Source organism: Numida meleagris, chromosome 6 (genome assembly GCF_002078875.1).
Source record: "Numida meleagris isolate 19003 breed g44 Domestic line chromosome 6, NumMel1.0, whole genome shotgun sequence".
In the NCBI taxonomy this organism is placed as follows: domain Eukaryota; kingdom Metazoa; phylum Chordata; class Aves; order Galliformes; family Numididae; genus Numida; species Numida meleagris.
The window spans coordinates 25065119-25086828 of NC_034414.1; the positions used below are offsets into that span (position 1 = coordinate 25065119).

Consider the following 21710-nt stretch of genomic DNA (forward strand, 5'->3'; position numbering starts at 1 on the left):
CTGGACTCTGAATTTGAGGGAGAGAGGTCTTCGGCTTTGGGAGAGAGTTTCCTCATAGAAGAAGAGGGTTAAAGCAGGTAGAACTGTTCCACAGTAAAACTGTCCTATTTTGCTGCTTTGATTCTCTAGTAACTCTACAGTGAAATACCTTGTCTGACCATTTGAACGTGCAACAGGGTCTGGTTTTATTGGCATTTCTGAAGGAGGCAGCCAAGAGTTTAGGATTACTTTAGTTTAGGGTTTTGACAAATTCTTGTATAGCAATGCTATAGACAGATCTGCTTGATCCGTTTTTATTATCTGGTGCTGCATTCTAGAGCTGACTAAAAGTCTCTGCTTTCATATGCAAGTGAAAATTGAAATTGACTTACTAAAACAGAGGATCTGACAAATGGGTCATTTAGTTATTTAAATAAAAACATTTTCTAGAAGGGTTACAAATGTATTTGCAAGCTTTCTGTACTATGTCAGGTCTCTTATTACATCTGTTCTTAAAAACGTAGTAAGGAACTGTTCTACTTTCCCCCTCTCTCGGTAGTATGGGAAGGATTGTTCACTGCAACAGCTTGCAGGATCGACCAGTGATAAACTACTAACTGTTGAGCATTTGGGATTCTGGAAGTTATTCCAGTACATATTAAGAATGCACGCACTCTAGTGTGTTTAGTGATTTGGATTCTTGCTGGGCTTTTTTTTTTTTTTTAATAAATATGGTGGGGACTCCATTTCAATCACTTATTTGAAGAAAAAAATCACAACAAATTGGTTGCTATTATTATTACTGTCAAATAAGGAATGAGAAAATTGTGAATGGACTAGGCATTAGCCATCTTATTGGGTTACCACTCAACCTGTTACTTGGAGTGTTCTGAGCTGATGGCACACAGCTTATTTATCCCATGCTGCTAGGAGATCAGTTTGTCTGGAAATGTAGGCAGGTTTGGAGAGCACCTTGATTATAAAGTCTTCTGCCCCGTGTTTATCTCTGAAAACTGCTAGGATAAATACTATTCTGTTCGTTTTTACCATAACTACACATATGGTCTACCTTTCCATTAAATGTGGAATACAGCAATGCATTCCTTTGTGAATTTGCTAGGAAAAAAAAAGTTTTTGAAGTCAAGTCTGTCCTTTTATATGCACAGACCTTGCAGATGCAGTAGTATCTCTCTTGCACCATATGCAACTGGATCTTTCAAATCTATGTAACGTTTCTTCCTGATACTCTGTTCTTCCTGACTTCCGTGCAGCAGGAGGAAAAGGTTTAGAGAAGAGGTAATTAGGACACTTGCTTCTATTCCTGTGCCTGAAATATGCATTCTAAACTGCTTCTTGTCATAGCAGGGTGAGACAGGCTGGGTTATGACAGTTCTGCTTCTGCCAGTCACTCCGTTGTGTGCATCCCTGGACTTAACTACCCACCTGCTTAACGTTCCTGCTTGAACAACCTTGGTTTTGCTTAGTGCTCTTGTGATTGCTCTGGAGTTTGCTCAAGCTTGGGGGTTAGGAGCAGGGGACTAAAAGTTGGAATCATTTTACTTGCCTTCCTGGAAGATGATGATTTTGAGGCAGCAGCGTGGAAATTGTTGCTGTGGGTAAATGTGCTTAAGCCTACATCCTTTGTGGTACCTGGCAAGCCCTAAATGCTCCGGGATAGTTGTATATGCGCAACATAACAGGAAAGGAGCCTAAATCTCTGCTTCAGAGGCTGAATGCCACGTTCTGCTTTTCCATAGGGAAGAAAGAGTGAGGAACGTAGGGCAGAGAAAGATGATGCATTTTTGTAATTAATGGATAAGAGCTTGTACAAATCATACCGTGTGGATAGTGTTGCCCAAGTGATTTTATGAGATCTTTATCATGTACGTATTGTATGTTTCAGTGAGAGTACACTTCTGTGAAAACTCTCAGCCACATTGGATGTTCATGGTGTGCGAATACTGGGTTCTGTAATTTCTTAAGGACCTGTGTTGTCTTAATCAGATCACCTAGCCGAGAGCCTAGGGGCAAGCTGTAAATGATGAAGTAGGAGAGATGCACTGAATCATATTCTGGTGGGTCTGCCGAACGTATACAGCTGAATTGACTGAACTGCTATTTAGACTACAAACAAGCAGCAATGCCCGCAGAGCTTTGTGATAACAAGTACCACCACCTTCTCAGAGAGATGCAGTAAGCTGGACACAGGTTTAAGGGCAGTTTCTTTATCTGTGGAGCAGCACGTAGCCATGACCATTCATGAGCTCACCATCCCAGACTGTTATTAACCCGTTGTATGTTTGTTATTAGCCAGTTGCTTTTGGGGCTATTGCGCTAGAAGTACACGGTGGCCTTGTTGCGGATTGAAGATGTTGTATAGATGGTGTTGTGGTAGGTTAACTCTGGGGTTTTGCTCTTCCTTTTATCCTAGTGTTGTTGCTCGTGGATAATTATTTCTGCTGTGCTTGGATGACTTTTTGAACAGCTTCACTAACATCAGTTTAGTTTAGACAGAAAGTGGCAATGCTTCTGAAGGGTGTGTTAGCAATGCTGGTATAAGACAGCACCCTTTTACACTCATTCTAATGTACTGAAGTGTTTGCTCGTGCCTTTTAACAGCTGTAGGGTGATAATAGAAGATGCTTCAGGGCATGAAAAGTTTGACCATGAATGCTTGTTACCAGACTGGAATTCACTGAGGACTTATTTTTAGGCCTTTATTTGCAAATTGGCAGACTTGGTAGGAGGTGACAAAATCTTCAGTCATGCTAAGGGCTGTGGAACAGAGGAAAAGGTAAACAGAGTTCATGCAGACAGTAATTCTGAATAGCAGTCTGCTTGGAAGGCTTTGTGCCTCTGTTACTAGGAAAGGGCTCGAAAGTTTAGATCTCCTTACTGCGTTTAAAGTTCAAGAGCTTTGGTAAACCGCAGATGAGCAGAAAACTGCCTGTGTTCCTTCTGTTTTGGGGGTGTCTTTGTGGGCTTGTAGAGATTACTGTGTTAAATGTCTTCCCTGGGTGCTTTTATTTCATAACGCTGCTTGACTATGCCTGTTAGATTGAACGAGTTCTCCAGTCTTGTGGAGCTTTTGCCATACTTTTTCAAACTTAAAGAATTTTAAACAGTGCATTTAATCTGCCTCTACGTAGCTTTATAGGCTGTATGTTTTCTAGTTTGGGTTTCTGTGGAGACAATTTCCTTCAGCTGTTAACACAGAGAGCAGTGAAGCTTTCCTTAAGGAAGAGAAAGACGGCTGTTGTTAGCTTGCATACACACAGCCCGGAAGTGCAAGTGTCAACCTGAGTTGCGCAGGCTAATTGTATGGAGGCTAACATGCACAAAGAAGTAATGTGAACCAGCTGGGAAAAAAGCAGATACAAAGTTTGGTCTGCAAGTAACTTTAAATTGCAGGCTAGCATGGGAATAACTTACAGGGACGCAGATTTCAGGGTGTGAGAGTCTGCAAGAGCTCTGAGGTATAGAGTGCTTCAAATGCAGGCTCATCTGGGTGTTGGAATTGGATATGTCATGTTATTTATTCAATTTTCACAGAATAAAGGTTTTCCTTTGTACCCAGAAAGCAGTTTTTGCTGCAAACAATCTGGTCGTAAGGCACTGTCTAATGTTTGGAGAAGTAGAAGCCATTTTTAGTCCATCTGATGAGAGCTCAGTGACAAATCTGTGCAAGGCACATGTTGGCCAAGTTTTTTAAGGCTGTTGCCATCTCCAGCTGTTTGAGTCCAGGCTTTTAAAATAAAACTTGGTAGATTTTCACAGCCAGTAGTATCTCCAGGTTTGTTTTGATTATGGAGAGTGCTTCTTAATAACATCTGGGATCTACCATCTCCATGTTGTCTCTCTGCAAGTCTCAGTGCTTTTCAGTACAGTGACCTCTAAAAATAACTCTAGGGCAAAAGTTAACTTGCAGCTTACACTGAAATTAAACTTACTAAATGTATTCTTTTTTTCTTAGTTACTTTTTTTGTGAGCTGATCTGAGTGAGATTCAGACAATAGGGGAGGACAGGTGGATTTTAGCCTTCATTCAGCTAGTTCCTGAAAAAAACCTCTTCCGTGACTTCAGAAAGTCTTTCCTTTGCCTGCTCCTCTCCTTTCCATTTTGGTGTCGATACCTCAAGTCTCCTCTTGGCCTAAAATGACCCCTAAAGTTTTCTAATTGCTGGACTGTAGTCACTGTGGAGGTGTTTGAGGCTTTCCGAATGATTGGTGCAGACCCTGAAAGACAGGAAAAGTAACAAGGGATTTCTGTTCTAAGGGTAGTGGTAGAGACCATTGTCATCTTTGTAGCTCTTGAGAAACCCTAAAGACTATAAATCCTGCCATATCTTAACGTCCATGCTGCCTGTTGTTGTCTTCAGCCTAAAACTGCAGTTTGACTTGCATGGAGGACTGCCTTTTTTTGTCAATGGCATTAATGGAGGAGAACAGTTGACGCTTTATAAGCTGGGCTAGTGTCATACAGCGATGACCACGAGCCTGCGTGCCACACTCATAAAAATCTGCACCAGCAGAGGCGAGCCACTGTCAGCACCACTGAAACGCAGCACTCACTGCCTCGCTGTGCTCACGTCCACTCTTTGGTTTCCATAAACATTCAGCAAGCATCCATGAATGTCAATGCCATTTTTTCCACATGGAGGAATTCACTGACACACCTTTGCTTCAGATGGTATTTTGTCAGACTGCCCCTCTGCTGCCAACTGTCACACAGCAACAAAACATAGTGGAATATTGACCTCTACTGCCATACCTCCAAGATCTGCCTCTGATGCTGTGGGCCAGCATTGTAAAATAGGCAGCAATAATTTTGAAGCAGTCCTGGTACTTGAGCACTGAAGATGTTGTGTTGTCATAGCATGTAAGTTCATCCAGGCTGGAGAAAGAACATGTTGGTGAGGGTCCTATTCTTATTTGAAGTTGTGACTCATAATTTGCCTTTTGTTTGTTTGTTTAAAAAAAAAAAAAACTGGTAAACTTAGTTTACTGCCTGATTTGATGTAAAACGCAGGAAGAATACCTACTTGCAAAAAGAAAAACTCAATGGCTAATATGTTTGGATACTGTGTGAATAGAACAATGGCTATCTGAGTAGCACTGGTAAAAATTTGACTTCATTCTGTACTGTTAGAGCTCACTTTCTTTTTTTTTCCTCCTCTTGATCCTTTCATCTCCCTACTTGAAATACGTTCCAGGTTTACTGAGCTATAAACAGTTTTCTTCTATCATTTTGTTTGGTTGCTTTTTGAGAAGCTGACTTCTAACAATACTTTTTGCGTTGGCAGTCAGCTCTGGATACTGTGTCTTCACTTGAACTTCTTGGGGAAACAAGCGATTAGCACTGTGAACCTTGGAAGCAGGAGGGAAAACTGAAATATTTTCTGCTACTTCCTGTGACTGAACCATAAAGTTCTATTGTTTAACAGTACTAAAAAATGAGCAGAAAGCAATGTTACAGCACACTTCTGCGTGGGCTTATTAACTTGCCGCATCTGGAACTGTGGAGGGTTCCAGGTGGTGGGCAAGGAGGCAGGGGCTGCTCAGAGGAGGCTTTATAGTTGTGGATATTGCATTGGAAGTGTTGACTAGCTCTGCCTGCTTTGAGTGTGGAAAAGGGAACCTGGAGAAGCTTCAGTAAAGGACAGATTTTTGGAAGCTATAGTTCTATGTCTGAGATGGAAGGAAGGGAAGCAGAACAAACAAATTCTGGTGACTGTAACTAGATGTGTGTTTTTACTTAATGTTAGCTGTGAACATCTGTTTGCCTTTCTGATCTCTGCAGATGTGCTAGAGTATGAGGAAGAGGCTCGAGACTCCAATTTGGGCTGCAAGTGGCCAAGAATTTCATGGCTTCCAGTAGTGCTTTTTTTTCTTTTTCTTTCTTTCTTGGGTGTCCATAACCAGCATAATTAGTGGCAATACTGATAGAGCTAGGCAGCAGCTTTGTGACGCTGGACAAGTAAAGTTTCAGTATGGGAGCCAGTAAAGTCATAAACGCAAGCTCAGACATCTGATATAAAATTAGATGCTCTTTGTGCAGCTTCTCACCTGTCCTGTGATGCATAACAGATTGAGGCATGGATTGCAAGCCAAGGCTCACCTCTAGGTAGCTGTTCTTGCATCTCAGGAAAAAGAATTTCTGCATGGCCTTTGACAGATAAATTTGAATGCACTGCTGACACTTAAAGGTGATGCTGAAGCAAACACTAGTGTGGAAGGTACAAGGCCAGTTGTGACTTTAATCAAAAGGTAGGAAATTTTAAGGACATTGATAGGTGAGGTACTAGCTTCTAACTACTTGGTTGAATTCCATTTGGAGATCCCTGGTCTTGAAAATAGTCTAAAGGTGTAGAAGTGGAAGTCAGATTTGATGAAGAAGCCTGAAATGTGTGTGCACTGAAGGTTAAATATAAATATATATACTTATGAATGAATATATATATTATAGATTTTTTTCAACTAAGCTAATCTTCAGTATAAGTTATGCAAAACAATGCTTTCTCTTTTCATTGCTTGTTTCCTTTTTGAGGGGGAATAGATGGCATGCTTGAGCTGTTGATGTGCATGAATGGTGATGGTAATATACAGGCATGAAGAAGATAACATTCTAAATATATTTGTTTAGAAACAAACTATTTTATTCCTGAATGGAGAATTTAGAGAAATTCTAGGAGATGTAGCGTGCTGCAAAACATTGCAACGCCTTAAAATCTTCTGTAGACCATCCTTGTCACTTCTGTTCCCTTCTGGCTTTACCCACGTGGTTGGGACTAGGGAAAAAATGTAGTAAGAAATCACGCTGTAAGGTAGATACTGTCTCTTCTCCCGAGTCTAGTGTTTAAAGTTGATGCCCGTGTATATGTACTGGCATAGACCCCAAACTTGGAAACTGCAGCCTAAATTGAAGAGGTGGTGTTAAGGCAAAGTTAAAATTAAGCCTAGACATTTCTATTTTTTCTTCCATTATTCTGATTTGATTCTGAGTTGTGTACTATGTGTAAGGTGCAGAAGGTGGCACTACTGTCTGAGAGTGAGTATGCTATTGGTTTGTTGGCATAAAAATATACAGGTACTGTGAACTCTTGGCAAAGCTGAGATTTCTGTAAAACTCAGGTAATTAGTGCTCTTTCATGAAACCTAAAATTTGTTCTTGAACAAACTAGTTTTGGAGATGCATCTGTTGCTTCTTCTGTTTAATAATAGTAAGCTGAAGATAACCTTTACAAATACAGTTAGACACCTATTATTTAAATTGTTTTCTTAGGCATGTATCTTCAGTAATCTTCTCCCCAGTGTATGTGAGACTGAACTCCAAAGTCTTCATCCTATTTTAAAAGGAGTGTTCTGTCAACTGTTAGATTGCAATAACTATTTTTTTTAATTAGCAAAAGAAAAAAGCTACCATAAAATGCTTTCAGTTACCGAGTTACCTACTGAAATTTTTTTCCCTCTTCCTTTGTATGATCCCTCACCCTTTGTATGATTCATTTGTTGCTGTCAGGTACTGGACTTTTTCCCCAATCATTTTTACTCCACTGTTTTGAGAGGGAATGGAGAAGGGAGGAATGATGTTCCCGTCTTATGATCCCTTTCTTGTTTTTTTCCTTGCAGTGGACTGTTGGAGGTTCTAAAAACAAAAAAAAGGGAAAAGCGGGTAAGGCAGAGAAGAAAGGAGCCATGAAGAAACAGATGAACAAAGCTGCCTCTTCAGGCAGTTCAGATAAAGACAGCTCAGCTGAGAGCTCAGCACCTGAAGAGGGTAAGATAACACCTGTGCATCTCCATACAGCATGAACTTACAGCAAAATGCCAAGCGAAGTTACCTCTTTGGGTATACTGCAGAGTAAAGCTAAATGATTATGTTAAAGACTACTTGAGAGAGCTTTTTTTGTGCTACTGGTAGACTGAATGACTTAAACTTGCCTTGGCTCCAAGCGTGTATTTTTAATGCAATTCAACATAGCGTTGCTGGAGGTGCTCCATTAAAAGTGCACTGCTCAGTATTGCTTCAGTTGAAGAATGTATGATGCAATTACTTGATTTTCTCTTGGAAAGCACCCTTCTTCCTTCAGCTCATCTGTAGTTTGGATGGCATTTACTTTTATTCCAGCTGGTGTATTTCGCCTTCACAAAATTATTGTGACAACAAAGAGAGAGGCTGTAACATTAAATAATTGAGGAAGAACTTTACTGTGGGAGTGACGGAGAGCTGGAACAGGCTGCCCAGAGAGGTGGCAGAGTCTCCTTTGGAGATATTCAAGACCTGTGAGGACACCTACCTGTGCAACCTGCTGTAGGGAATCTGCTTTATCAGAGGGTTGGATTCAATGGTCTCTAGAGGTCCCTTCCAACCCCTACAGTTCTGTGATTCTGTAATGCAAGCTGAAGCTTATCTTACGTGTGTTTGCCCTGAATGAGATCTTTTGCACGTTAACACTTAAATTTTAGTCATGATTTTAGTTCTTCAACTTTGTCAGTTTTTTTTTTTTTCTACATGACTATTGAATCTGTTTCTACGCTGGGCAGACTTCCTGTGTTCTTTCCTGTTTTTATCATGCCTATGAAGGCTTGCAGGTGGTTAGTTGTAAATGCAGTTGATACTAAAAATTGAAGTTAAGAAAGTATTTGAAGAAACTTACAGTTTTAGGTATGTTATGCACAATGGAGACAGTCCAAAGCATGCAGTGACTGAACCTATAAGTGCATACAAACCAGGGCTTTTCACAGAGTAAGGTTGCAAAGCTGGGAATTTCCAGAAATACTGAAGATTGACTGACAGTGGAATAAAGAATTCTAGTATCTGTTTGCTTTTGGATTTTAGTGTAATGTGGTTGATTAGGTGAGATAATTACAGCATTTGGATTTGGATCAAATTCAAAGGTGGTGTTACCCAGTATCACTGGGGATTCGGCTGTTCCCTGAGCCCAGGTGTAACTTGGGGGGTACTTGTTACTGTAATGGAGCTCTCATTGCAACTTTGACAGTTACAAGGGTAGTGTGCTTTAATTTCATCTTGTGGTGTAGCAATGCCTACAGTTGCAGCCTTTAAATGACAACTTTTGGTTACTCAGTTTCCTATAATAAGGAGTATTGATGGTGGTTCATAGTGGCATTTGAGGTGTGAATACACGCCAGTGTTTTGGATGCCCAACAAACTTCGAAGTAACATAAGCATGTAAGCATAGAAATCTAACCTTAAGACCTGAACAGTAATCAGAAGGGCTCCTAAGATTTTCTTGTTCTGCAAAGAATTTTTACCTGTAACACATCTTGTGTTCACACATAGTACTACTTGTTTCATCATTTTTCTTAGTATGTGCATGTTCCTGTACTAAAGTATATAGTAGGTTTTGTTTTTACTACATGCATGCTTTTTGTATAGTTAAAGAGAAATGTCAAGTTTATTCTCGATAACCTCTGCTAACACACTACACTGAAGTGATTGGGCATTGCCCTAGCTGAACTTCACTGCCTTGTGATTTTGTTTTAGGAGAAGTGTCTGACTCGGAAAGCAACAGCTCCTCATCTAGCTCTGATTCAGATTCTTCATCTGAAGATGAGGAATTCCATGATGGCTATGGAGAAGACCTTATGGGAGACGAAGAAGACCGGGCTCGACTGGAACAAATGACAGAAAAGGAGAGAGAACAGGAACTGTTTAATCGGATAGAGAAGAGAGAAGTGCTAAAGAGAAGGTAAATTTAGATCTGTTGATATTTGATAGCATGTTTATACAGGCTGTTGTGTAAACAGCACTGAGTTAAATCCTCTGCTATGTGCACTGTTCAGTCAAACTGTTGAAATTAAATCCTACACATAAAAAGTGATGTATAGCATATCCTACATATTTCATATTGTGTGAAATATGTATTTTCTCATTTATATGAAGTAAACATTATGTAACTTAAATTTCTGTTTCTGTGACTTGCAGGTAACCTACTCATGTTGTTTAAAACACTGAATAATAATAATAATTTAAAAAAATGAGAAGGGGGAATAAAGCAGAAGGATGGGGTAAACAGCTAGACAGTCCAGCAGATTGCAAGTGATGAAGTCTAACTCTGTGTGAATTGTCCTTACAGCTAATTTAAAAGCGTATGGCAGAAATTCTGCATGTTCTTGAAAAAGGTTGCTTTCTGCAAGTTTCTTAGCTGTTGAATGTGTGTGGTTATCAGTGACTGTTGTAGCCCTGCGTGCTTCTTTGGACAGTAGATGACAGCCATTAGGATCACTTTCTCGTATGTCTTTTCTGTACTGGCTGTCATATGCTGCTACTTTGGAAAATAGGAAAGTATAAAGTTCCTTAGAGCTTCATCAGTTTTTTTGAAAAGCAATAGTGAAGCACAGCATAATGTTACAGGTTGCCTCTGTGGGTGTAAAGCTTGTTGGGGGCTTAGTAGAAGTGAGGGGTGTTGAAATAAAGGTGATGTGTCATTTTCCAAGGTTCATTTGTGGATTTCTACCATAGATGTTGTGGTTTTATTTGTTGCTGTAATGCTTTACTGTCAGGCAGCTTCCTTGTAGGTTGGTTGGTTGTTTTTCTCCATGAATGTAACAAAAGATTTGGTGCATGTGGGGCATGTTCTCTTCATTTTCTTCCCTCTTCAGTGACTTTTCTATTGCTTGCTGAGAAATTCCTCTAGAGGACGGGCACTATTGTGTGAATCAAGTCAGTGCAATCAGCTGTCTATTTATCCAAGGCTTAACTGGAGCACTGTCTGAATGTGCTTTTTAATATTACTTTCTGTGTCTTCTCCAGTCTGCTGCCTTCCTCAAGGAGATCAAAATGGGAGAAAGATTAGGCTTAGATCAGGTAGAAGGCCACCACTTTTCTGGATTTCATTCATAGATTTTTTTTTTTTTGTAACTGAATATTTTTCTTTTAAAATAATCACATGAAAATACTTGATACAAACTAGGTAAAGAATTTAAGCTCAAGTTTCTGATATAATCTTAAACAAGTTTGTCCTGTTCTGTGCAAGGGGTTGGCAGGTAGAACTAAGAGGTGGTTGCAGGAGGGATAGTTATTTAGCTTTTTATTGTAAGTTGAATCTTTCAAAATGTTGTCTGTATGTATCTTCTGCTAAATGTATTGGGATTACAGCAGACATGGCGTGTGACACGGTGCCTTTGTCCTGTGTGTTATGCTTTGTTTTAAAGGTATGAAATGGCATGTGTATAATACTTTTTAAATTCCAGTTGCTGGATGCTTTTGGTCGTTAATCCACGTGTGCACTTTGCTAAGGCAGTGACCAGTACATGCTACAGTGGAATCTGTCACAGGATGGTTCCAGTGGAACTGTGACTTGTCTGAATATAGTGGCTAAAAATGAGATTTCAGAGTGACACATTTGGGGAAGGTCAAAATAGAAGCGCTTAAATCACAAAAAATGCCTGGGTCTGATGGAATGTGCTGTAGCAGGTGACTTGCTGTGACTTCTCTTTCTTACAGACATGAGTTCAGGTAGAAAGGTTGACTTTCAGCAGGAAGAAGTTAGCGTGATGGTGGCTTTAAAGAACCAAGCTTTAGCTGTCGAGATTCAGATAATGTGTAAAAGCTAATTTATTTTTACAGTTGAAGGCAGCATGCAATGGCTGCTATTCTGGCAAAGATTAAGCTAGAGTAAGGATAGGTTTCTTGGGAGAAACTATTAGTATGTGGTCTCCCCACCCCTTTAGGTTAGCTCTCATCTTCTGTAAGCCTGAACTTTATTGTGCTCAGCTTCTCTTTGTCTTATTTTTCTTGGGGAAGAGAGAGGATGGGAATGGGGAATGGGACAAATCCCACTGGTGTTGTGGGACAGAGTTAAATGGTTAACTGTCTTAGGCCAAGCAGTGGAAGTGTTCCTTAAGCAGTCAGTAAACCTCAAGCTGAGATAGTATCATAATGGTACTTTGCTCACTTGAGAAGGGAGCATTCTTTCATGCATTCTTTCTTTGAAATATCTAATAGATTTGAAATCAAGAAAAAACTGAAAACAGCAAAAAAGAAAGAAAAGAAAGAGAAAAAGAAAAAGCAAGAGGAAGAGCAGGAAAAGAAAAAACTCACACAGATCCAAGAATCCCAGGTAGGAAATGAAACTTATCTTAGTAACGGACTCTTTTTTTCCTTAGCAACAGGAGATGGGATGCTGTTTCTCCCTGCTCCTGATGTTTTTCCCTTAAAAATGTCGAACAGCCCAGTAAGCAGGTCAGGATTTGGTTCATTTCTATGCTCAAGCTATCTTTAGCCTTTCAAATTCATTTTAAAAGCGATTGACATCTTTGGCCTGCTGAGGGGTGAACTGATAACTCCTTTCGATGAAAAATGCAAAATGAAGAACAAGTTGTTGTGGCTACATCTAGAGTTCCTGTGACAAGACCTGTCACTCAGTCTGGAATTCTCATATGCTGTCTTTCTTACAAGTGAAAGTTTGAGAGAGCCAGAAACTACTCAGCTTTTTAAATTATGTCTGAAGGAAGAGCTTGAATTCTGGGAGAAACACAAGTATTTCTGTATTTTTTTTTTCTATCTCCAGGAGGAAGAGGGCAGTACCATTTTTTGTGTATGTGTGAAGCCTGTGTAACTGAACTATAGTTTCAAATGGCTGAATTGTTAGGTTGAGAGCTTGCCTTTAATTTATAAGTCTGGGCAGTTAGCTTCCCAGAATGCGATGAAATTAATCTTGCCTAACTTGCCATCTGAGAACTGGTTGGTTGTTTACTCTTGTAGTTGCTTGCCTCCTCTGTGCAGTAGAGGACTATTTATTCAGAGGGGGCAATTCAGCCTACGTTATTTTTTTAGTGTAACAGATGTGTAACACCTACGTCAAGTTAGGTGAAATGAATTTTCCCTGAGGCCCACATTAAATGGGATGAGTCTTATTCCGCTGGCCCTCTCAACTCCACATATGTACATGCATATGAATGTACCTCATATATATATATAGTCCACATATAGTATGTATATATATGTATATAGAATGTAGAGTGTGCTCATGTGTGCATACATACACGTATGTAAAAGCATAGCCTTCCAGAAATGACTTTGACTTACTTTAAACGACCGCCTCTTACGCTTGTTACAGAAACTGCATTCTAATGTTACTTGGTATTCTAGTTAGAACTGTTGGTAAGTATTAGAAGACTTGCAACATTTTGGATTTGTTTTCCTATTGCAAACTTTACACTTAACTTTATATTTGATTTCAATATTTTTAACGGATCTCCTTGCTGCGGAAGGAAAACAAGTGTTTTGGCCTTGCAGAAGTAGTCTTTGAGACTAATATTTATCCCTTTTTTTCTTTCATGGCTTGTTAGTTGCAGAATTAGTTCAGTTTTACTTCTCTAGTCTTTTTTCATGTTTTAAAGTGGAGCTTGAGATTGATGGCAGAAATGCTGAAGAATAAATGTGTTAATCATTCTTGATGCAAAGTACAAAAATCCTTTATTTTTATAAATTTACCCTTCCCTAGACTATGAAAGAGCAAACGTTTAAAAACTGATTATTTTAAAATTGAATTTGTTAATATTTTCCATTTGAAGAGTTTTTGGTCTGCAAACAGTTGTTTTTGTGAATTGCTCCCCAGTGTTGAGGGACTTTCTGTGCATGTTTTTAGGTCACGTCACATAACAAAGAGCGACGATCAAAGCGGGATGAGAAATTAGACAAGAAATCTCAGGCAATGGAGGAACTAAAAGCAGAAAGAGAGAAAAGGAAGAACAGAACAGGTATGAAGGCTTTGTTCTGTGTTTTTTTGTGACGTTATTACAGCTTTCTGCGAGTGTTTCTGTCTGTTTCAAATTAATACGACAGTCCTACGCTTCGGATGAATGGTCTCTATCTGCATCTTCCTTGGTCTTTTGACTAGTATAATCACTTAGAAAATTACTTGATACCTTTGGGCTCTTTAAATTTCTATTCACCATAGAGAATGATCTGAAAACAGAGCAAGCTTCCCTGGTATTTCACTGAATGCCACTTACTAAGTATGTCTAATTCATGTATTTGAATTCGTCACTTAGAGTCTATTACTTGATCTCTGAACCATCCAAACCATATTTATTTTACCTGTGCTATCTTGTCTGCGTTTGCTTGTTTCTTCACTGGCAAATCATCTTATCCTTCTTGCCATGGACTTCTAATGCATCACTTCTTTGTTTTTCTGGTGGGTTTTAATTATGGCTCACTCCAAACACAACATATTTTTTTTTCTTCCATGCAAAATAAAAATAAATTGTCTGATTGTGATAGTTTTAACTTGTATATCCAGTTGTTATGTTCATCTTCTATTGCTATCTGTAGTCGAGTTGGGAAGCTGGAGATAAATACAATGGAGGTCTGAGATGGCAATTAAATTAATTTCTCAGTTTGAATATACAATGGAGTGTTTAGCTTACTGGTGGATTTTAAACATTTGGCACTTGTATCCAATATAAAGGTAACAGCTCTCTGTTTGTACTGTTTTTTGTTGGTTTTTTTTTTAGCAATGAGATTTCAAAACAAAAAATAAGCTTGTTCAAGGAAAAAAAAAATCACAGCTTGCTTTTTGTTGTTCTCTCTCCTCCAGCTGAATTGCTTGCAAAAAAACAGCCATTAAAGACTAGTGAAGTATACTCTGATGATGAAGAGGAGGAGGAGGATGATAAGTCTAGTGAGAAAAGTGATCGCTCATCCAGATCCTCATCCTCAGATGAAGAGGAAGAGTAAGTAGTAAACACTGGACTACGATTATTGTGTGTGTTGAAAAACACAGATAATCACATTATGTAGGTATGTAGTGATTTAGAGGATTATTTGGGGACAGATGAGAGTGTCTAGTGTGTTATCTGAATCCCCATTTCCACTGTTTAGATTTTAGTCCTATAGTTTAGCTGCTGCAGAACCTTTGCATATTAGCCAAGGAGAGAGATGTGCTGGGTTCTTTTGAAGAACTGGCCTATAAATTGCCTTGGTGCACAAGTCTTTCTGCTTTGTGGTAGCAAAGGTGATAGGTAACATGCCTATTCAGTAGGACTTTGCATTACACCTTTCTCATGAATGTTAATTTTGCATATCTGCAATCAACTAGTATATTAATCTTTTTTTTCTTTTTACTAGTAATTTAAATATTTAGAACTTCTACTGCACCTTGCTCTGGGCCCTTTTTTTTGATGATGATGATTATCTCTCTTATTTTGTCCATTTTCCTTCTTACCTTTCTCACTTCAGGAAAGAAGAAATTCCTCCTAAATCTCAGCCAGTGTCCTTGCCTGAAGAACTGAACCGAGTACGGTTATCGCGGCACAAGCTGGAGCGCTGGTGTCATATGCCTTTCTTTGCCAAGACAGTCACTGGTTGCTTTGTCCGTATTGGCATTGGAAATCACAATAGCAAACCTGTTTATCGGGTAAGTTTAGTTCCAAGGGTTTTAGCTCTTTTTATAGTGCTGTAATACAATATTTGCAGCTTAGTACTTCTGAGGTATCTGTGATTGTCAGGGTGATTAATGTAAAAAGATATTTTCTACCCAGAAAATGTAGTTGCTGACAAAGAAATGGAGAAAACTGCTTTTAAGATAAATAAGGCATGAGTTCAGGTAGAGATGGAAACAGTTTATTGGCCTTTAAATCAAGGTGACTGATGACATGATATATACATGTGTGTAGATGTGTGTATGTATGTATATAGTGTGTATATCCATATTACATGAGGGAAAGTGGACTAATGAAGCCTGTTCTAGCTTTGCTTCGTGCTGTCTTGTCTCTTCACTTGTATAACAAACCAGAGTTCAGGATTCTGCTTTGATAGAGTAAGGATGAGTAAGAGTTACTCCTTGTTGTGGAAATGTTCTCCAGTTACTGCACAATCTCAGTTCTGACATTACAAAGTGCTTCTAGTACGTCAGTGTGCTTTAGAAGAGAAGATGGTTTAGAACGCATTTCTGTATTTCTACTCATTGCCCTAACTACAACCATAGGGTGTAATAATATTGTCTAAAATTGCATTAAAATGGTTCCAGAGGGGGCTGTGTTTAGTATGTGGACATCTATGGTGTCGTTTGGGAAATTCAATTAACCCTAGTTTAGTTTAATGTAAAGGAAATAGGAAGTTGTGCATCATTGGCTAGGAGGTAAAATAAGAAGATACAAAAAAAAAAAAAATTCATCAAGATGATACTATTTGCCAGCTCAATGGTGATGCACCGTGCAATGAATCCAGTACCTGATAATGGCTGCTGAAGAGTCCTGCTTTTTTTGATCTGGTTAGAACTGGGTTAGAATTAATTAGACTGTGGTTTTTGATATCTAGTGAAAAGACTTAAATATGCCAGATATGTTATAAGAACACTCACTCACTCACTCACTCACAATGCATTTGCATCCTTTCTTTCATTTCTATTGTGTGCAGGTTGCTGAAATAACTGGTGTGGTAGAGACTGCAAAGGTTTACCAACTTGGTGGTACCCGGACAAACAAAGGACTACAGTTGCGGTAAGACACCAAAATAACCCTCATCAGTTCATCAATCATAGTTGCTTTAATATCATGTAATATTCCCCATGTGGTTTGGAGATTAGAGCTATAAAGCAAACTGAGCCTCACAATGACATTTACTGTTAGAATGCTTCTTTGTTTGTTTTAACCTTTAGATATAATTAAATGATAAAAATGTCATACAGAGACTTGTGATTATGTTGTCACCTGAGCAGTTTATTTGCATTAGTAACCCATGACAGCTTGTATATACCTCTTGAGCTTGGTCATATTCTTTTCTATATTTTCTCCACAATTGCTATAATCAAGTGCTTCAAAATAAGTATTTAAATAATACTTATTGTATGATGTGTGATGAGGTATATGTGTTACAACATAAATAGTAATTTGGGGGGAAGAGGCTGAATATAGCATTAGATTTCTAATGTTGTCCTTACAGCCCTTTAAGGATCACGTGGTGAAGGTTAACAGTTACATTATAAAACATCCTGCTGAGATAGGTCCAGATGAAAATCATCATTTGGAAGAAATGGGAAAGTATGTGGAGAATAGATATGGGTGAAAATATGGAGTAACAGCAGAAAAAATAGATCTTAGCTGCATCCATTGTGATATACAATAGCTTCTTATACTACTTCAGGAGAGAACTCCATGTTTTGACTGAAATGTACATTATGGCAACTAATTTTAGTGGTGGTTAGTAGCAGGTCTCCATAGAATGTAATCGTTAAAACCTGCTGGCGCTTGACTAGCCAATGAATGAGAAATTAAACTGCAGCTGGCTTCTGCATTTGGTACAGTTCAGTACTATTTACAGATTACTTCTACCCGTTCAAATGTGAACGAGCTTTCTGTTTCCAAAGATTGTGCCATGGGTCACCAAACTGGGTGTTTAAAGTTTAGGTGTGAGATAAGTCTGTTTCCCTTTTCTGCTGAGGGTACTTCTGTTTCCTACAGACTTGTCAACAAATATTCCTTTGCACTATCACTTGGTACTAACAGCTGACTGAGGCTCCTGAGCTGAGGCTGATCTTACTGAAGTTAGGAATAAATAGTGTGTGAGCCAAAAGAGTAGCCTTAAGTGTCTGTTTTGGAGTTTCGTGAGTCAGTTTATTACCTCTTGGTAAAAGATTACAGCTCTGTACCAGAAGAAAGGGATGTTAAGTTTTTCTTGTTGCAGGCATGGCAGTGATCAGCGTGTGTTCCGTTTGGAGTTTGTCTCAAATCAGGAATTTACTGAAAGTGAGTTTATGAAGTGGAAGGAAGCGGTAAGTTTGCCAGACTTTAATTTCTTCTCAGCAGACTTCTACCGCTTCTACCGGTATTCTAAGTGAAAACTAAACTCTTTCTTTTATTTAGATGTTTTCTGCTGGGATGCAGCTACCCACGTTAGATGAGATAAACAAGAAGGAAGTTTCCATCAAAGAAGCTCTCAACTACAAGTTTAATGACCAGGATATTGAGGAGGTAAACAGCGTGTTATTGTGAGGCTATGGCAGTACTTAAAGGTGGAGTAGCAGATTTTCCTTTGTAAAGGAAAATGATCGTGGTATTGCCTTCCTAAGAAGAAAACGAGATTTTTGTAACCAGATACTCTATCTTGGTGATCCAGCTGTTTGGTTCTCATTTCTGCTTTACTTCATCTTTGTTCTTTGGTACCTCCTCTTCAACTTGTGTTGCAGAGCTTTGAACTCCTAATCGAAGTATGGAAACATAATTCTCAAGTTATAAAAAGCTAACAGCACAGTGATAGATGCATTTATTACAGTTTCTGCAGCCTAATATTTGCTTAATACTGACTAAATGTGATTAGCATCAGATTTTTATAGGTCGTAAGTGAGGGGAATGGAGCTGTAACTCATTACCAAGTCACAAAATAAAAAATGCAGCAGAGAAAGAACATGAGTAAAATTCTGTGGCAGTAAGTACATTTCTTAGGTGATACTGATCTGTTGCTTCTAGTGTACAAGTATTGAAGTAGATATTTCATACCCGCATATCCTTGCTGTTTCTTCTGGTTTTACAGATTGTGAAAGAGAAGGAAAGGTTCAGAAAAGCCCCTCCAAATTATGCTATGAAGAAAACTCAGCTGTTAAAGGAAAAGGTGAGAGATGGGATGATACCTGCAAGTTTAATACAATCTTTGATTTTTAACAACTGGAGCTCCTCTGGATTTTGGCAGTAGTCAGCTGTAAACTCGACTTTAAGTATTGGAGCTAAGAGGTGGATCTCAAAATTCATTACTGAGTTTAGAATACTTAAATAACCCACCTTAAGCTGTTGCATTCTTTCACTGAAGGCAATTGCCAACAATTCTCGCTGTCTCTTTGTGTCCTTTGAAGTTGTCAAGCTGTTCTGCTTTAGAAACTAGTTTTCCTTTCATTTTTTGCAGGCTGCTCCTCAGTAAGGCTTGACAGTTGGTTTCAAAACTAGTGTTAAATTGTCTTTTACTTGAGGGTAACAGATTTTACTTTGAGATGGCCAGTAATTAGTGTTGAAAAGAATACATTGCTGGAAGATTTACTTGCCACTAAACTGTTTTACATGTAAGCTTCCTGGAATGCATACATTTAACAGTGCTGAGAAGCCAAAGCCCAGAAGACAAGTAAACAGTCTTAAGTATCTCTGAAGACAAAGATATAAAACATTGTTTTTGTTTGGTACAGCCCTTTCTCAGGACATTCACATCTAATACAGAGTAAAACCTAGGAGTTCATATAATCATAAGTTCTACATTCTTTTGCTAAACCGTAGTGTTTGGTCATCATTTTTTTTTTTTACTATGCATGAATATGTAAATTTGTTAGATTTACGGTGCAGAGGGATGCAATTCCTTTTTGTTATCACCAGGTGGCATAATAAGCTATTTTTCTTAGTTCTGCTCTCCAACTGGCTAAAATAAGTGGCAACTCACAATTGCAGAAATGATCTGTCTTATCATAGGCTTATCATAGAATGACCAAGGTTGGAAAAGTCCTCCAAGATCATCCAGCCCGACCATTCACCTACCACCATTTCCCCCCTAAACCATGTCCCTTAGTACAGCATCTAAATGTTTCTTGAACTTAAACATCAAAACATTTAATTGTAATATTGGCTAAAATGTAATCAAATGTGTAACTTAAATCATGTAACTTAAATCAACTAACTGACTAATCCTATTAATGCTGAGACTGGTGTTCCTAAGTAGTCTTAGTTCACGGAATTCTTCAGAATGAGAAATCCTGTTTTGTTTTAAGCTGCAGGGAGAATTTAGCTCTCTGCTATGTTCTTATCATATGTGGACATTTGGAACATAGGATTAGCTGGCTGATTATTGAGTCTATCCCTCATTTCTCTGACTGGTTCAGCGATAAAAAGTAGTGCCTAATAAGTTATTGTTTGGTTGAAGGCCATGGCTGAGGACTTGGGGGACCAAGATAAGGCCAAACAGATTCAAGATCAGCTTAATGAACTTGAAGAGAGAGCAGAGGCCCTGGATCGTCAAAGAACAAAAAACATTTCTGCCATCAGGTAAGAAACAGATATTGGGCACTTCCTGTATTTTGGTTGATGCTATTTTAGAAAGAGTGGATAAATCAATTTAATCAGATGTGTTCTAACTGTAAGGCTTTGCTTCTTTGTTGTATGGCTTACATAGTGATGGCTCTGCTAGTATTTGCCTCCCTCCCCTTCCTTATTTGTGTCGTTCAGTTAAAAATGTCAAAAATGGAAACTCTGTATGTAACCTTGGTAGCAGTTGCATTCTGATAAGAGTAATTAGTGATCAGATGAAGATGCAAGAATGCTGACAGGCTTTTTATTGTATAAGAGTTGATAAATGACAGTCATTTTCTTTTTCTTTATCCCTCCCTTCTTTTTTTTCCCCTTTTTCTGCAGTTACATCAACCAGCGAAATAGAGAGTGGAATATTGTTGAGTCTGAGAAGGCTCTTGTGGTAAATAATACCAAATTAATACTTCTGTGTATATAGAGATGAAATGATGCAGAGCAAGATAATTGCATGATGAAGTTGCTCTTTTTTTAATGATCTTATAAAACTTTATATAGGCAAGTGATGTGATTTTTTTTTTAATTTTTTTTTTTAAGCATATTGCATTGCTTTTGACCAATTCAATCAGGACATTCCTGACTGTAATAGTAATGTAATACATTTTATAAGGGAAAGAAATCTGACAGGAGAGTCTGCAGAACAAAATAGTATTGAATTCTCTGTGGTGACACTTCAAGAAAAGTTAAGATTCTTAACAAATGCTAAAGCCTCAGTTGCCTTAATAGTTGTGTGGATGTTTTCTGTTGTATTCAGTAAGGACAATTTTGCCTTGTGAAGTATAGGGCTGTGGGTGTTACAAGATCTTTCTGGTCTGTAATACTGTTTTTTTATGACCTTGATATTATGTATAGCTGATGTGTGTGTGCATGGGTGGGGTGCTGCAGGAAGATTTAGGAGGATGCAAGCAGCTAACTGCAAAATCGTATGCTTTTTTTCATTCAGGCTGAAAGTCACAGCATGAAAAACCAACAAATGGACCCCTTTACTAGGCGGCAGTGCAAGCCCACAATAGTGTCTAATGTAAGTATAATGTTGAAGTTCATCTGAGGCAATTTGCAGAGAAACAGAAAACAATGTGTAATGGAGAGAGTAGGAAGGAAAATGTTGCTTGTATTCTTGCCTAACTGTGCCATCTGCTATTAGCACACCAGGTGCCAGGATGAGATATAATTGAGATTCTAATCTTACTATCCCCAAAAAGGGGAAAAAAATGCTTCCCCCCCAACATAAAGGAAGTAAATAACGTGGGTATGTACATGGAGAAGCAACTGTGGATTTCTTTAGTGAATTCTTATACATAGAAATACTTATTACGTGTATTTAGTTAGCTTTGGGAAGACAGCTTACTTTAGGTGCCAATTTTGCTTTAATTAGCTGAGATTTTCTTTAAAGATTTGTGAAAGGGGACCCCAGACATCTTGGGCCTGTGATGAATAAAGCAGTTTAACACAGACTTCCACTGTGATAGTGACAAAAACTGCTACTGCCTTCTATAGCTATATAGAAGATGGATGATGAAGCTGGAGGATCACCTCTTACTTCTAAACAATAAGACTTTGCTATTCCACAATTGGCTTCATACAGTTCTGGTATCAGTACCACTTTTTTTAATTATTATCTTTTCTCTTCTTTAAGGTAAAGTTGGCACTTGTCAGTCTCCACAGATTGGCAAAGCAGAAAAGGGATTTTATTGTGGGAATTGAGCT

At 38.6% G+C, this 21710-nt stretch overlaps 1 protein-coding gene across 1 annotated transcript in view; it reads left to right on the forward strand.

Annotated features, from left to right (window-relative positions):
• The window catches only part of RTF1 (RTF1 homolog, Paf1/RNA polymerase II complex component), a 29396-nt gene that overhangs the window by 3174 nt on the left and 4512 nt on the right, over nt 1-21710 (forward strand). The window contains exons 3-15 of the mRNA XM_021403674.1: nt 7608-7755; nt 9487-9691; nt 11950-12064; nt 13595-13706; nt 14546-14681; nt 15187-15364; nt 16366-16448; nt 17632-17719; nt 17811-17918; nt 18478-18555; nt 19843-19964; nt 20331-20388; nt 20947-21024. Of these exons, the coding sequence (XP_021259349.1) occupies nt 7608-7755; nt 9487-9691; nt 11950-12064; nt 13595-13706; nt 14546-14681; nt 15187-15364; nt 16366-16448; nt 17632-17719; nt 17811-17918; nt 18478-18555; nt 19843-19964; nt 20331-20388; nt 20947-21024 (1509 nt within the window). The remainder of the gene's footprint in view (nt 1-7607; nt 7756-9486; nt 9692-11949; nt 12065-13594; nt 13707-14545; nt 14682-15186; nt 15365-16365; nt 16449-17631; nt 17720-17810; nt 17919-18477; nt 18556-19842; nt 19965-20330; nt 20389-20946; nt 21025-21710) is intronic.